General features: G+C 43.7%; 1 protein-coding gene across 2 annotated transcripts in view; it reads right to left on the bottom strand.

Moving 5' to 3' along the window:
• The window catches only part of TUBGCP3 (tubulin gamma complex component 3), a 151,973-nt gene that overhangs the window by 47,675 nt on the left and 86,797 nt on the right, over positions 1 to 17,501 (bottom strand). For both annotated transcript variants that reach the window (XM_077482881.1, XM_077482882.1), the window contains exons 13-15: positions 13,409 to 13,517; positions 6,669 to 6,858; positions 4,770 to 4,905 (exon numbers count right to left, since the gene is read on the bottom strand). In XM_077482881.1, coding sequence (XP_077339007.1) covers positions 4,770 to 4,905; positions 6,669 to 6,858; positions 13,409 to 13,517 — 435 coding nt within the window. The remainder of the gene's footprint in view (positions 1 to 4,769; positions 4,906 to 6,668; positions 6,859 to 13,408; positions 13,518 to 17,501) is intronic.

Here is a 17,501-nt window from a genome sequence, read left to right as displayed (position 1 = left end):
GCAGCTGTGTTTTAAATGCAACTTTTTGGGAAAAGGGACACTTTCATGAATTAAAAAAAAAACCAAACAGTAAAATTAGCCCAATTTTTTTGCATAATGTGAAAGATAATGTTACGCCGAGTAAATAGATACCATACATGTCACGCTTTATAATCTCACGCACTCGTGGAATGACGACAAAGTACGGTACCTAAAAATCTCAATAGGCGACGCTTTAAATTTTTTTTTACGGTTACCAGGTTAGTGTTACAGAGGAGGTCTAGTACTAGAATTATTGCTCTCGCTCTGACGATCGCGGCGATACCTCACATGTGTGATTTGAACACCGTTTACATATGCGGATGCGACTTCCGTATGCGTTTTCTTTGCTTTGCAAGCTCGCGGGGACGGCAGGCGTTTTAAAAAAAAATTTTTATTTTATTTATTTTAAAATGAATAAATTGTTTTAAAAAAAATAAATAAAATTTGATCACTTTTATTGCTGTCAACAGAAATGTAAACATCCCTTGTGACAGTAATTCCGCGTACACACGAGCGGACTGTATGGCGTACTTAGTTCGTACTTAGTTCGTACTTAGTGGCGTACTTGACCACACACGGATACCCAAACAGTCCGTCGAAAGCTTGCGCGATGACGTGTACAGCACGTACGACGGGACTAGAAATAGGAAGTCCAAGACACAGCAAAGCACCCTTCCGCCGTGTAAATCCTTTCTGGGCATGCGCCATTCTTAGTCCGTCGAACTAGCATACTGACGACCGTACTGTCCGCTGAAACCAAAGTACGACGGACAGAATTTCGAAGAAACCAAAATTCTTAGTACGCCGGACTGCACGCTGAAAAAGTCCGCTGAAGCCCACACACGAGCGGATTGTCCGCTGAAATGTGTTTCGACGGACTAAGTACGCCATACAGTCCGCTCGTGTGTACGCGGCATAATAGGTGGTGACAGGTACTCTTTATGGAGCGACCGGGGGTCTAAAAGACCCCCCACCCCTCCTTTACACTTCAATGTATTCAGATCGCCGAAAACGGCGATTCTGAATACTGTATATTTTTTTTAAAACCGGCGCCATTGGCAGCCGAGTAAACGAGAAGTGACTTCATGACGTCGCTTCCGTGTTTACTATTAGGAGACTGGAATGACGCCAATTACGGCGTCATTCCAGATCCTCCCCAGCAGCCGGAGGCATTCGATTGTGAATTGGTGCTCCCGATCAAGCGGGAGTAACGGTAACAGCGGCGGGAGGGGGGGACGTTTTTAGCCGCTTTGGTTGTTATGGCTGGATAGCCACTCGTCCGCTGTAAAAAACGGTACCGGGATGATGCCTGCAGGTGTGGGCATCATCCCGATATACCCCCCGGAAGCCGAGTACGCACATCTGCGTACGCTCGGCGGGAAGGGGTTAGGGCCGGTTCACACAGGGGGCGATGCGAGGTGACACCGACTTGCCTCGCCGCGACCTGCCGCGACCTCAGCGGCGACTTGCAAATGACTTCTGTATAGAAGTCAATGCAAGTCGCCCCGAGGTCGCCCAAAAGTAGTACAGGAACCTCTCCGCTCCTCTCAGAACGGTTCCATTGTACAGAAGGGGGGCGACTTGTCAGGTCGCGGCACGGCAAGTCGTGTCGCCTCGCATCGCCCCCAGTGTGAACCGGCCCTTAATATTCTATGCACATTATCACTTTTTGGTGTGTTATTCAAATATCTTTGCTCGATTACCTTTAGCACTACTGTTTACCTGTAACTCATTTATATTTGGTAGCTTGTTGAAATACAATACATTACATCACCATCACTTCCGAAGTTGTATTCTGTCGTACGAGAATTTTCGTAACTTTTGTAGCCTCTACATTTTCAATTTGAGACTAGCATGCAAAAAAATGGATGACTGTTCATCCGATATTCTCATCATGTGTACAAAACTTAACTTGTGCGGAGTCTTTATTGTATCTCATACTGCTTGTCAATGCAAATCACAGGACAGCGGTTTAAAGTTTTTTTTTTAGTTTTATTTTGGTTGTGTTTATTATAAAGAAAATGCTACTTTTTGATATTGTAGAATGTAAAACAACCTTTTTGCATTCATTGTCTCCTAAATATTTCTGTAATTCTGTCATTGTATCTAATGTGCGAGAAACAGAGTTTACAAAAAAACTGAAATAGTTTTGAGTCGACAGACTAAGTGACAAACAATTGGTAAATCAATCATTCACCTGTCAGGTGGTTTGTCATGGTAACAATACATATTTGCTAGATCACATTCTATGATGGAAAATAAAATACTAATTATATTGTTTTGTATTCATAATATATAAAATGTATAGTTCTCCCTGACTGACTTTTTCTTTTCCGGGTGAGTGCAAAGTTATTTTTCTATGATTTGCCTAACAATTCCTATGGAGGACCTGCCATGTCCATTTACTGTAAATCAGATAAATTGTCAATGACAATACTAAAGTGGACTTCAGTTTCCACTGCTCCAAGCTGCTAGACCTATTCCAAAAATTTCAAATAGAGCACTAAAACACTTACCTGTCAACCTTTGTCCTGATCTGTGTCTGCTATATAAAGGCAGAGTCATTAATTGGCTGCCTTTATCCAAGCAGTTGATAAATGATGGTGTATCGGAGATGCATCAAAGAAGTAGACTTGCACAGCGGTCTGGTAGGCTTAGACAAAGCCTGCAAAGTCTGGCTGTATTTTCAGTGCTCAAATGGGTATTTTTAGAGTAGGTGCTGCAGCTTGGAACAGGGGACCTAAAGTCAATGTTTAAAACAAGGTCTAATTTAACCATAAATCATTTGTATGGTTCCCTAAATGTACATGGCAAATGGTCAGCAATTGAAGCTGAATCTAGGAGAGCCAAACCAGTCTAAAGTTGCTTGCTTTAATAAACTTGCTCCAAAAAGTTATTTGTTTTTTTTTTTTTGTAAAAAAAAAAAATATATATATATATATAGCCTTTTTAATTATAGCATTGATACAATCCATAATGATGTGTCACTAAATATTAGGAAAGCATCTAAAGAAAAAAAATCTAAATTATGACACAGTACATACAAAATTTAAAGTGCTGATTGCCAAAGTAAAAATCATCCATGCTTTGTATTTCTGTTCCCAATTTTAATGTGGCAATTTTTTAGGATATAACAAAAAAACACATGAAATTATTCAAATGCTAAATGACAAAAATATTCAAACAGCAAAGCTTTGGATAAAGAACAGGTTTTATATAATACAACAAAAACACATTTTCTGCTATTAATTTCTTCAAAACAGGATTTAAAAAAAAAAAAAAAAAAGTGTACTCAAAAAGCTGGAGTGGCCAATTAGATGGTAGGAATATATTTTTATTTTTTTTAAAATAGAAAACAAACAGGAAAAAAATCTTTGACAAAGCACAGCATAAACAGCGTTCACTGGAGGCACAGGAGGGAAGCAGATTGGTCCTATGACATATCAGTCTCTTTTTTGTTACAGGCCCGCCTGAGTTATTAGCTTGCAGGCACTCTCAATAACAAGAGAGTTTCATTTTAAAGAGGAAGCCTTGATTCGTATTTTGATTTTTACAGTGTGGATGAATGCAATAAATAATGTCTTCTTATTTCTTCTAAATGGCCCCATTTGAATCATCAAAAGAAAATTGAGGTTATTATGTGCTCTGTCTAGCAGCACTTTAGTTGCCAATTCTAAGGATGTTTGTTTATTACTTTATATTGGCAAGGGAGGTACTGCTGAATTAAACACTATAAATGTTTTAGGATGCAAGCATTTGTATGCAATTGCCTAGGTATTAGTCTAGTACATTTTCACACAGCGTAATACAAGAAAATTACATTTAATACAAGGGTATTCGGTATGACATACAGCCAATTACGCACTAAAACATACTGTTTCTGTTAGATTAATAAGAACATTCTTTACCATATTCTACTTTATAACAAATTATTTCACCATAGTGACTATATTGATGATATTTTATATAAACTTTAGCATTTCAAATACAGCTATAGGTAATGGACTAAATAATGTAGATAAAGGCAAGGATGGGAGTAATAACAGTGAGTTGCCAGTGCACAGATATAGGCTTAAATAAAATTGGCATGCTTAATGCACTTACAGCAGATAGCAAGCTCTACTTGTTCGTGAGGGTCCCCCACATGAAAAGGTAGACCAAATCTCATGAGAAGACACTAGTGCACTATGCAGTCATGTAATCTTGCAAAAAATGTTGGTACCCTTCATTCTCTGAAATCTTACCCCAAGGATGGTGATGTTACCCCCTGTAGTACAAAAGGTGTGGGATAGGCAAGTAGATGAAACTTAACTCAACTTGCTAGAATACTTGAGGCTTTCCTCTGCTGCTTGCTCCAGTTTTCAGCAACCTAAATCCCGAATGAAAGGCAGCATTTTTAGCCTAACAGAGGGGTAACTTCCTGTATACACAACCAATTACCCCAGCAGGCACTATGTGCACTGGAAGACAGGTCACATTAATGCCTTATTTTATTTTTTTGCCAGTATTGATATCACCAAGTGATCTGAGGCAAGGGGAGCCTTGTATTGGAAGACGCACTCTAGTTTCGGCGCTCCTCATTTAGAAACGCCCACCTTTATTATTCCAGCCCCCCTCTCTACTGCTCTACAAATCTCAGTGTCCTAGTTGCTAGTTGCCTCTGAGCTAAAGACACTGAGAAAGAAAATAACAGTCAGTCTGCTCATTCCTAACGTTGGTACAATAAATGCAATACATTGCCCCGTTACCTCTAGAAGCCGGACATCCAATCGCTTTAGTATCTCAGGATTGTCAAACTGTGCATTGGTTGCTCTCACAGCAGTTTCAAGTATCCCTGTAAGATTATGTTGGTACAATGTAGTTGCTGGACGAACAAGTTCTGGTCTAAGATATAATAAACAGATTTAATCATTTCAATTTTGCAACATCTCATAGACACCTTCCTTACGTGGACCTCCAAAATCCACATTATTAAAGGGTTACATTCACCTTTACCAAAAAGCACATTAAACTGTCCCATATGGGTATAGCAGCATAATGTGCTAAACCTACCATCCATCCAAAGAATGTAGGCCAAAACTACTTTTAAAGAGAGGCTTTTTTAAAAGTAGCAATAGCCTGTGATGGCTACATTCCACGTTATTGCAGAGATCAAGTATCCGCTGGGACCAGTGTCCCCTAGTACCACTGGAGGGAGTGCCGTCCTATCTCTTCAGGCTGCACATAAGCAGTTTGTACTCTCTCATGACAAAAGAGAGTACATGCTGTGCATGTGAGACCTGAAAAAACAAAATGGCACCCCTTTCTCTGGCAATGGAGGGTGCTCGTCCCAAATGCTGCCCTGTCCCTATAATAACTTGGAATGGTTGTACGAAGAAGGCTTCTATTTAAAGGTGGTTTTGGCCTACATTCTTTGAACTGAAAAGGAGCCCCAGCTGGAAGGTGAATTTAGCACACTATGCTGCTATACCAATAAAGAACAGTATAGTCTGCTCACTCTTTCTCGTCTCGCAGGACTCAGAGGCAGTAGTGGAAGCCATTGGCCCCTGCTGCTGTCAATAAAAACCGGTATGGAGGGAGGGAGCGGGGGCAGGGCCGAGCTGCGCTGTGTCAACCGAAGCTCAAAGGCCATCCAGTGATCAAGCCAGCATTAGTGCCATCCCCCACCCCATCAAGCGACCTGCTATGAGGGTACACAAAAGCGAGCTGAAGCCAAGTGTGCCAGCAAGGGACCGCAAAAGAGCTTTGTAGCCGCTCTATGTAAAACCATTGCACAGAGCAGGTAAGTATAACGTGTATTATTTGAATTAAAATTTTTAAAAAAGCAAACCTTTACAATTACTTTAAAGCGGAGCTCAACCCACCAACTTAACTGCTTCCCAAAACAGTAAAGCTGGTTTTACACATCTCAAAACCTGTTCACTCCCTGCCGAAGTAGACGATATTGGAGCCGTGGGAGGCATTGCTGGCACCACCCGCCTCAGCTAACTTCAAACAGACTGCAGGGCTGAACAAGAGAAATATTAAGGGGTATGGCAAGCCTTACAACAAAAGGCATGCTTCTGGTGATATACATCACAGTTGCCAGTCTGCTTACAGTATTGTCAGCTTTCAATTCATCTTTCAAGTCCGTAAACAACTGGTGTCATAACTGATCAGATGTCACCATGGCAACTAAAGATCTAAATACAGGGTAAGGTGGAGTTATCTTCCTCTGTAAATAATAGGAGGATTTACTTCCAATTTAATATATACAGTTGTTGTTTTATTTACTAATTACAAGCATTTAAATAATGCAGACAATATGTACAGCTCTCGACATACTCTACATTCACAATAGTTGCTGTCCTCAAGGACCTTACAATCTAAAGTCCCTTTCTCATATGCAAACATACGATTAGGTAGCAGCCAACTAACCTACCAGCAATCACAGGGACAATATACAAACTTCTGGTCGGGATCAAACCCAGGACTCCAATACTGCAAGGCAGAAGTGCTAACCACTGTGAATTTTTTACAGTTATACTTTTTTTTTTTACATATCTATGTTCTTAATGAAGCCAGTTTTTATATTTATTGGTGACAATGTTATCGGTGCTCCAAATATAAAGAAATGCTCAAGTTTAACTGAAATAAAAAAGTCTTACTTAAGTAAGTCCATTAGATGGCGTATAAAATCTCCCTGACCCAGCAGGAGGTAACGTCTCATGGCCTGCAAATGCTCAAGCAAGTTGTAATTCTTGTTAAGAACATCCAGTAAATATTTGCTGGTCTCAAAATATGCAGCATCAATTTTACTCTGAAAAGCATTTTCCAGGTCTGTGAAAAGATCTGCAACTAAAAGGCATGAGAAACAAATTAAATTAATTGTGCATGGTTTATTATACACAAAAATGCATTCATTTTAAATGTCTACTATGCAGCTTTAATATATATTTAAAGAAGGAACCGCAATCACAAAAAAACACTGTATTTTGACAAAGCAGTGTAGTTAAAGCTTACAACAACAGTATTCCACACATTATATTCCTTGTTTAACCGCTTCAGCCCCGGAAGAATTTACCCCCTTCCTAAACAGAGCACTTTTTTTTTGATTTGGCACTGCACCGCTTTAACTGACAATTGCTTGGTTGTGCGACATTGCACCCAAACAAAATTGACGTCCTTTTTTTCACACAAATAGAGCTTTCTTTTGGCGGTATTTGATCACCCCTGCGGCTTTTATTTTTTGCGCTATAAGCAAAAAAAGAGCGTTCATTTTGAAAAAAAACTTTTTTTTGTTTTTTTTACTTTTTGCTACAATAAATTTACCCCAAAAATATATAAAAAACTATTTTTTTCCCCCAGTTTAGACCGATATGTATTCTACTACATATTTTTGGTAAAAAAAAACAAAAAATCGCAATAAGCGTATATTGACTGGTTTGCACAAAATGTATAGCGTCTACAAAATAGGGCAGTGACACCAAGGTTCATCATCACTGAAATAGGGGATAGTTTTATGGCATTTTTATTATAATTTTTTTTTTTTTTACTAGTAGTGGCGGTGATCTGCGATTTTTATCAGGACTGCAACATTATGGCGAACATGTCGGACAATTTTGACACATTTTTTGGGACCATTGCCATTCATACAGCGAATAGCACTATAAAAATGCATTGATTCCTGTAAAAATATCACTGGCACGGAAGGGGTTAACACTGGGGGGTGATCAAGGGGTTGTGTCCCCTAGTGTGTGTTCTAACTGAAGGGGGGAGGAGACTGTGTAGGGGAGATGACAGATCGCTGTTCATACTCTGTATGAACAGACAATCTGTCTCTTCTCCCCTCAGAGAACAGGAAACTGTGTCTTTACACACACAGATCACGGTTCTCGGTGTGCCACGAGCGGTCTCGGGAGCCTGGCGCTGATCGCGACCGCCGGGCACTCGCATCGGCTCCGTGGGCAAACAGGGGGCAGCCATATGGCCAAGCGATGTTACATAACGTTGTTTTGCCAAGCCGTGCCATTCTGCCGCAGCACAACTGCGGCGGCTGGTCAGCAAGTGGTTAATTTCACATGACTTTTCATTTTCCCTACAAAGGCATGCATATCCAGGTAACCAGTAAATCTGGCTAGAGTTCAGATCATCTATACCCAGGAGTGACGGGCTGCATTGGAAGAGTCGGCTGACTTGATTTTTATGCTTTATATATTCTACCTAATTTTAAGTGCAATACTTTTTTACCTACCGTATATACTCGAGTATAAGCCGAGATTTTCAGCCTCTTTTTTGAGGCTGAAAGTGCCCCCCTCGGCTTATACTCGAGTCATCGCTGTCTGCCCGCTCGATCAGCGTGTCGAGCAGACAGACAGCGGCCATTCTATAATTCAAAAGCCGCGCCTCCGGCTCCGCCTTCGCCTGTGATAGGCGGAACACTGAATTTCCCAGCAGCCTGTGTTCCGCCTATCACGGACATCGTATCATCCTCGTACTACGGACGAGGATGATACGATGTCCGTGATAGGCGGAACACAGGCTGCTGGGAAATTCAGTGTTCCGCCTATCACAGGCGAAGGCGGAGGCGCGGCTTTTGAATTTTACAATGGCCGCCGAGGCGCCGACGAAGAGGGCACGGGACGGAGGCAAGGCAAGGCACGGCACGGCACGGGACGGGACGGGACGGAGGCAAGGCACAGCACGACACGGGACGGAGGCAAGGCACGGCACGGGACGGAGGCAAGGAGGCAAGGCACGGGACGGAGGCTCGGGACACAGGTAGGCTGGACACACACACACACACACACACACACACACACACACACACACACACGGATGGATGGATGGAGATACACACACACACACACAGGGATGAATGGATACACACACAGGGATGGATGGATGGAGACACACACACACAGGGATGGATGGATGGAGACACACACACACACAGGGATGGATGGATGGATGGATGGAGACACACACACACAGGGATGGATGGATGGATGGACACACACACACACAGGGATGGATGGACGGACACACAGGGATGGACGGACACACAGGGATGGACGGACACACACACAGGGATGGACAGGCATGTCTCACCCTCGGCTTATACACGAGTCAATAAGTTTGCCAGTTTTTTTGGGGGTAAATTGGGGGCCTCGGCTTATATTCGGGTCGGCCTATACTCGAGTATATACGGTATTAAAATTACCACAAAGATTTGTGGAAGCTGTTATTTCTTTATGGGGATCGTGTGGCAATATGTCCCTTTGAGTGTTGCAATCCAGGAAGACGCTGTGACCATTGCCTTGTTCATCAAAGGCCCGGGCTGGGTAATATAATTGCTACCTATAACATTCCCCACACATTCAAAGCAGGTACAGTGTGAAATTGCTATTCTGAGTCCCACTAAAGTAATGAAGCAGGTTGGATAAAAGATTGTGATTATTAAACATCAATGTGGTTTACTTACATAATCTCAACCCTTTGCTAGGCACATTTGACAATTTATTGTAGTAAACTGAAGGCATTTATTCATACTAAAAGTTATCTTGCACTATGTGTCCAGTGACCACTGTCACTCGGTTTGAAATGGTGGAAAAAATCAAAGGTTTTAAATGATCACCAGAAAAGGAATGGAAGAAAAATATTTGACTGTGGCCACCAGCTTCAGGGACAACAGAGATGAGTTCTCTCACTTTGGAGTGATCTTCTCTTTATTCCTGATCTGCTTTGAAGGAGGAAGTTAAAGTGAACCGGTGCCCTGACTATGCACACCAAAACAGGTAAGTTACGCAAACAAGCAGGAAAAAGCACTCAGAAAATACCCATATTCACCTTTCAGCCTCATGCACAAGGAAAAATTCACTTGCATAAATCACCCAGCATTTTCCTGTGCCAGGGAAGACATAGGTGGCACGTACTGTCAGCCATATAAGGGGATGGCTGTTTGCACCCATACCTGTGTAAACTATTTACTTGTGCATGCAGAGTGTAATTTCCAAATGAGACATTCGGGAAAGATGTCATACACCCATGTCTAGGTAAAAGCGATGCACAGAAAAATCAGTATTTACATGAGTACAAGCGCAACATAGCCATTCACTTATATGACCAGCTGTACCAGTGGCGGCCTCCAGCCCCAGCCCATTATTATGCACGATTTATATAGCGCTAACAGTTTACGCATTACAATGTATAAGGGGGGGCAACACAATGCCCTTTGCCGAATTTCAGCGGCTCCGCCTCCATGGTCCACCCACAGCCTAGCCAGAACTCCATTACTGGAAGCTGTGTGTACAGTGAACTGTGCTGCCTGTGGAGCCGACTGTGCTGATCCTGCAGTGTCACTCAATATCTCACTCCTGTAAGTGAGATTTTGGATACAGTAGGATTCAGAGTGAACAGCACAGGCCCCCAGGATGCTGAAGACCCCTTGTAGTGACCAATCCCTGCTGTGCCCACACTAGCAGCCCCACCCCCTGATGTACAGATACAGCATGGTGCTAGATAGGTGTGTGTGTAAAGCTGCAGCAGGACAAAACTTCAATTGGAGGACATAAGAGACTGCAAAATTGGTGAGTCCACTGTCATAACTTGGCAAATGCATGTGTCTCTCTCCTCTGATGCTCTGAGTCTCTTACTACTTACTATAAAAGACTGCCACTCCTCTGAAAAGCTGGCTGCTCTATACTATCTGTGTTGCTGGCTGCTATATACTATCTGCGGTGTTGATCTATCCAACTATCTGCGGTGTTGATCTATCCAACTATCTGCGGTGTTGATCTATCCAACTATCTGCGGTGTTGATCTATCCAACTATCTGCGGTGTTGATCTATCCAACTATCTGCGGTGTTGATCTATCCAACTATCTGCGGTGTTGATCTATACAACTATCTGCGGTGCTGATCTATACAACTATCTGCGGTGCTGATCTATACAACTATCTGCGGTGCTGATCTATACAACTATCTGCGGTGCTGATCTATACAACTATCTGCGGTGTTGATCTATACAACTATCTGCAGTGCTGATCTGTATACTATCTGTGGTCAGGATCTATATACTATCTGTGGTGCTGATCTGTATACTATCTGCGGTGCTGATTTGTATCTGTATACTATCTGCGGTTCTGATCTGTATACTATCTGCGGTGCTGATCTATATACCATTTGTGGTGCTGATTTACATACCGTACAGAATCTGTGATGCTGAGCTGTATACTCTGTCCTGTAATTCTGAGCTGTATACTCCTGACAATATGCGTGGAAGCAAGTTCAATACAGAGGACAGAGTGGGTGGATTCTATAAGAGGTGGGGCTTATGAGAAGTGGGAGGGTCAAAAAGGAAGCGCAGGGTCTGGTGCCCCCCATCCTAAAACTTCACCAGCCAACACTGAGCTCTATGCCCACAACTGTGCCCCCCCCCCGTGCCAGAAACTGCCAGGAGTTTCACGCAAATGCATTTTTCAGTCTCTCATCACCTGCGTGAATGGCCTTTTGGTTAAAGTTAGGAGCTATTTGTCTTCCACTGCTGACCATAGACTGAGGTAAAGAGCCAATCAGCTGTGTCCAAATTGTAATCAAAAGACGGTTATTGGCATTCCTTTCCTCATGCTGTTAGCATGAGAAAAGGAGAAGAGCGCTGATAACCGTTTTGTGTAACAGGGTCATGATAAGTGTCCTGATTATCAGTGCAGTCCCAACAGCGCCCATCAGTGTTGCCTATCAGTGCCCACCAGTGCTACCAAATCAGTGCTCATTAGTGCCTCCTCCTCAGTGTCACCTATCAGTACTGATCAGCAGTGCTTATTTTTTTGTTTATTTAGCAACAAAAATAAAAAACCCAGTGGTGACTAAATACCACCAAAAGAAAGCTCTATTTCTGTAAAAAAAAAAAAAAAAAAAAAAAAAAAAAAGATCAAAATTTTGTTCGGGTACAGTTTTGCATGACCGCACAATTGCCATTCAAAATGTGAAAGTGTTGAAAGCTGAAAATTGGCCTGGGCAGGAAGGGAGTAAAAGTGCCCAGTAGGCGAGTGGTTAAACTGTTAAAAAAAAAAAAAAAAACTGGAACTTTAGTCATTATTGTGCTCTATGACAACAAACACCACCACATTTCACACAGCAAGAGGTCCAAGATGGCTTACTTTAAAGCTCCCTTAGGGGCCATCCCAACCAGGGCTGCACTGGGCAACATTGCCCAATGCAATCCTAACACAAAGTAAAAAGCCTAGCAATGCCAGTTTGTGATTTTCAATAAAGTTCTAACAAAAATAAGGTTACAGTACACATTAGAGACTGTTCAGTGCTACATGTTGTGTAAATAAATTGACAGGGATTTTAACCTTTCCTTACGCAAAATTGAAAAACCTAAAATTGGCTTTATACTTTAAAAATATTACAAATCTGTAGAACATCTTACAATAGATAGTTTCATATTTTAATCTTTAATCGTCATATTAAGCTGTTCATATAAAATATCCATGTACCGTATATACTCGAGTATAGGCCGACCCGAATATAAGCCGAGGCCCCCAATTTACCCCCAAAAAAACTGGCAAACGTATTGACTCGTGTATAAGCCGAGGGTAAGACATGCCTGTCCATCCCTGTGTGTGTGTCCGTCCATCCATCCCTGTGTGTGTGTGTGTCCATCCATCCATCCATCCCTGTGTGTGTGTGTCTCCATCCATCCATCCATCCCTGTGTGTGTGTGTCTCCATCCATCCATCCATCCCTGTGTGTGTGTGTATCCATGTGTGTGTGTGTGTGTGTGTGTGTGTGTGTGTGTGTGTGTGTGTGTGTGTGTGTGTGTGTGTGTGTGTGTGTGTGTGTGTCCAGCCTACCTGTGTCCCGAGCCTTTGTCCCGAGCCTCCGTCCCGTGCCTTGCCTCCTTGCCTCGCCGCCGTGCCTTGCCTCCGTCCCGTCCCGTGCCGTGCCTTGCCTCCGTCCCGTGCCCTCTTCGTCGGCGCCTCGGCGGCCATTGTAAAATTCAAAAGCTGCGCCGCCGCCTTCGCCTGTGATAGGCGGAACACTGAATTTCCCAGCAGCCTGTGTTCCGCCTATCACGTACATCGTATCATCCTCGTCCGTAGTACGAGGATGATACGATGTCCGTGATAGGCGGAACACAGGCTGCTGGGAAATTCAGTGTTCCGCCTATCACAGGCGAAGGCGGAGCCGGAGGCGCGGCTTTTGAATTATAGAATGGCCGCTGTCTGTCTGCTCGACACGCTGATCGAGCGGGCAGACAGCGATGACTCGAGTATAAGCCGAGGGGGGCACTTTCAGCCTCAAAAAAGAGGCTGAAAATCTCGGCTTATACTCGAGTATATACGGTATATACATTCGTGGAGAAAAAAAAAAAAGATTATTGTGCATTAGTGGCATTTACCATCTTTTGGTGATTCTGCAGTTTTGGCCACTGCCATCATCTTAGCTGTAGGTGTCTGATCATGACACACTTGATGCAGAAAGTTTATAGACTTCCCAATCAATAGAACCTAGGAATTAACAGTATAAAGAATTTTCTATTAGTACCAAAATTGTTGTATCCCTGCAACTACTATGAAAAACGATTTTGACTTTTGAAGAATTCTGACTTGCTTGTAAATTCCTTGGAGAACAGTACAGGACACAGGTGGAATATTCATAGACTCAAAGCATCAGGTGATTTTGAGGACATGCCCTCAGCCACCTCCCCTCTAATTCTACCTCTGAGTCCGTGGTTTTGTAGCAAGCAATGCAGAGAAGAGAGGGTGGCCCGTGTCCTGTACTGTATTCCAAGATATGGATTTACTGGTAATTTTAAATCCTTCTTAGTTTACCCTTTATCACAGTACAAGACACAGGCTGAGTATTCATAGACCTTGAGACATCCCAATGCAACAAATGAGAAGGGTGAGCAACACCTAGGCAAACAGAACTGTGCCCTCCAACAAAATGGAAAAGACCAAGATTAAGAGTGGCGCTGCAAGAACCTTGAGGCTGAAAGCGGCACCTGCATATGACTGGACATCCACCTGGTCAATCTTTAAAAAGTTAACAGAGTAAAGCTAGCGGCCTTACAAAGCTGGGTAAGGAAGGCCAAGGAAGTCCCCACTGACCTGGCATAGTAGGCAGGGAAAAGCACTAGAGGAGATCCATCCCTTTAGGGCTGGTTCCCACTGGTGTGATGTCCGACATCAGATGTGATTCGCACCGCACTACAGTGCAAATCACATGCAATCTGTTTTATGCGATTTCAGCCATACAGATAGCATGGCTGAATTTGTATCGCATTCGGACCAAACTCGCACAGGACCCTTTTTGGTCCGCAGCAGAATCAGATCGCATGGGTTTTCACACCCATGCAATCTGATTCCTGTCCGAATTTGCCATTCACACTGCGATATGCGAACTGATTTGGGGGTGTCATTAACTTTCAATTGACACTCCCAGCAGTTTGCATAGGGCAGTGTGAACTGCCACCAGGAGACATGCAATATGGGAACCCCCAGTGCGTTCGCAGGGTTCCTGCATCACAGTGTGAACAGAGCCTTACAGTGATATTAAAGTCTTGTTTTTTGTCTTTTTTTGTTGTTGTATAAAAATAACAAACATGTTTTACTTATCTGCTCTGTGCAGTGGTTTTTCACAGAGCAGCCCAGATCCTCCTTCTCAGGTCCCTCACCGGCACTTCTGGCCCCTGCCTCCTGCCCCCACAGCAAGCAGCTTGTTATTGAGTCACCCGAGCCAAACCACTGCTCTGTGTGTCCATTTAGACATGGAGCCGCGGCTCGGCCCTGCCCCTTCTCTCTCCTCATTGGCTCACTGACTTTGATTAACACCAGCTGTAGCCAATGGCAGCCACTGCTGTCTCAGCCAATGAGGAAGGAGAGTCCCGGACAGCAAAGGCTCTTGTACAATATCGATGGATCGAGAGGGTGCTCAAGTAAGTATTAGTGGGGCTTCTGCACACAGGTTTTTTGACCTAATGCACAGAATGCATTAAGATAAAAAACCTTCTGCCTTTCGAACCACTTTAATACTATTTTAAGGTGAAGTTTTGGTCAAGTCCTTATTGTAGGAAGGCAAGAATAGGCTGCACAGAGTAATTTCTGGGACTAAAGATGCCTGTGTTCATACCAGGCAAAGAAGGATTTCCAGGTAGGACAACAGATGTTTCTGGAAGTGGCTTTTCTTGCTTTAAAGGGGAGTTCCACCTTAAGTGCCACATTTGGCATGTCATTTTTGTTGGGGATGGGTTGGAGGGCATCCTGTTGTGACAAGCTTCCCTTTACCCCTTCTCTCCCGGTAAATCTTCTGGGACACGTCACAGGTCCCAGAAGATTGCCCGGCCATTTACAGCGCGGCTCATGCATGCCAAGTCTGTGCTTGGCTGTGAAGCCAAAGTTGGGCGCCCACAGTAAAAAATTTTTAAGGTGGTCTCTCTCTTTCAACTATCCAAAACTAAAAAAAAAAATCTCTCCATAAAAAGAGAAAAGGTCCATCACCTTAAAGCATCTTTGACTGCAACTTTTTTTTTTCTATAAAAAAAAAAAAGCATCTTAGAGGGGCCTCATTCCTCCTCTTCTGGGACCCCCCACTGGCGCTATCCGATCCTGTTCTGTGTCTGCCACCATACCAAGCCACTTGCTTGGCCCTGCCCCCTGCTCACAAGATATGACTAACAGTAGCAGAAGCCAATAGCTCCCACTGCTGCAAGAACATTCTGTGAAAAGAAAGACAAGGAAGATGAACTGCAGAACACATTGCTTGATCTATGCAGCACTCAGGTAATTGTCTGGGGAAAGCGGGGTGGTATGACGCACATGTGGCAAAAAATGTTTTACCCTAATGCAGAGAATGCATTAAAGTAAAAAACGTTTAGCTTTAGGACAACTTTAACCACTTAAGGACCGCCGTATTGCCATTGTACGTCATCGCAATGGCACAGGCAGGCACAAGCACGTACATGTACGTGCCTGCCTTCCAGCGGGTGGGGGGTCCGTTCGGACCCCCTCCCGCTGGATACGGCGGTCCGGTTCGCTTCAGGAGCAATCCGTGATGAGGGGATGGCAGTTGGTTTCTGGCCACCCCCTCTGGATCGCTCCTGGCCAATGAGAAGCTTCCTCCCACTGTGTATTGTATACACAGGAAGGAGGAAGTGATGTCATTCTCCTCGGGGCAGTCTTTTTGACTGGACTACGAGGAGAAGACAAAAAGTAAGTGCACCAAAACACTACACTGACACATAGGTACACATGGGTACACAAACCCCCCCCCAGTCACAGTGTCACTGATTGCATTGATCATTTATTTACTGATCACTGCATTCAGTGTCAGTTGTAACAGTAAAAACTGTCAGGGCAGTTAGTGTTAGGTCCAGGGTAGCCCCCTACCCCCCCCCATAAAGGTTTAACCCCCTGATTGCCCCTAGAGTTAACCCTTTCACCCCCTTTTGCCAGTGTCACTAAGCGATAATTTTTCTGATCGCTGCATTAGTGTCGCTACTGTCACTAGGTAGCTAGTTATTTTTTTAGGTTCACCGCCAGGTTTTTATAGCGCTAGGTACCCCGATATACTACCCAATAATGGTTTTAACCCGCTGATTGCCCCTAGTTAACCCTTTCACCCCCTTTTGCCAGTGTCACTAAGCGATCTTTTTCTGATCGCTGCATTAGTGTCACTAGTGTCGTTAGGTAGCTAGTTATTTTTTTAGGTTCACCGCCAGGTTTTTATAGCGTTAGGTACCCCCATATACTACCCAATAATGGTTTTAACCCCCTGATTGCCCCTAGTTAACCCTTTCACCAGCGATCACAGTATAAGTGTCACTGGTGACGCTGGTTAGCCAGTTAGTTATTTAGGTTCGCCGTCAGGTTTTTATATAGCGCCAGGGACCCCCATATACTACCTAATAAAAATTTGAACCCCCTGATTGCCCCTAGTTAACCCTTTCACCAGTGATCACCGTATAAGTGTTACGGTGACTCTGGTTAGTTTGCTTTTTATAGCATTAGGGCACCCACCATTTATTACCCAATAAAGGTTTAACCCCCTGATCACCCGGCGGGTGATATCAATTAGGTTTTAGGGTCAGGGTCTGCGTCGCCCCAGGCAGCGCTAGGTTAGTGCCAGTACCGCTAACACCCACACGCAAAGCATAAACCTCCCGTAGTGGTATAGAATCTGAACAGACCAATATCTGATCTGATCAGATCTATACTAGCGTCCCCAGAAGTTTAGGGTTCCAAAAAAACGCATTGTTAGCGGGATCAGCCCAGATACCTGCTAGCACCTGCGTTTTGCCCCTCTGCCCAGCCCACCCAAGTGCAGTATCGATCGATCACTGTCACTTACAAAACACTAAACACATAACTGCAGCGATCGCAGAGTCAGGCCTGATCCCTGCGATCGCTAACAGTTTTTTTGGTAGCATTTTATATTTAAATCCGGAAGGCAGTGCTTGGTTTTCGAGGTCCCGTATGTGGCTAGGCTCCCAA

The sequence above is a fragment of the Lithobates pipiens genome, unplaced genomic scaffold (assembly GCF_037356315.1).
Source record: "Lithobates pipiens isolate NorthernLeopardFrog02 unplaced genomic scaffold, aLitPip1_a1.2 Scaffold_16, whole genome shotgun sequence".
Classification (NCBI taxonomy): Eukaryota; Metazoa; Chordata; class Amphibia; order Anura; family Ranidae; genus Lithobates; species Lithobates pipiens.
This window is presented reverse-complemented; position numbering and strand designations above follow the sequence as displayed.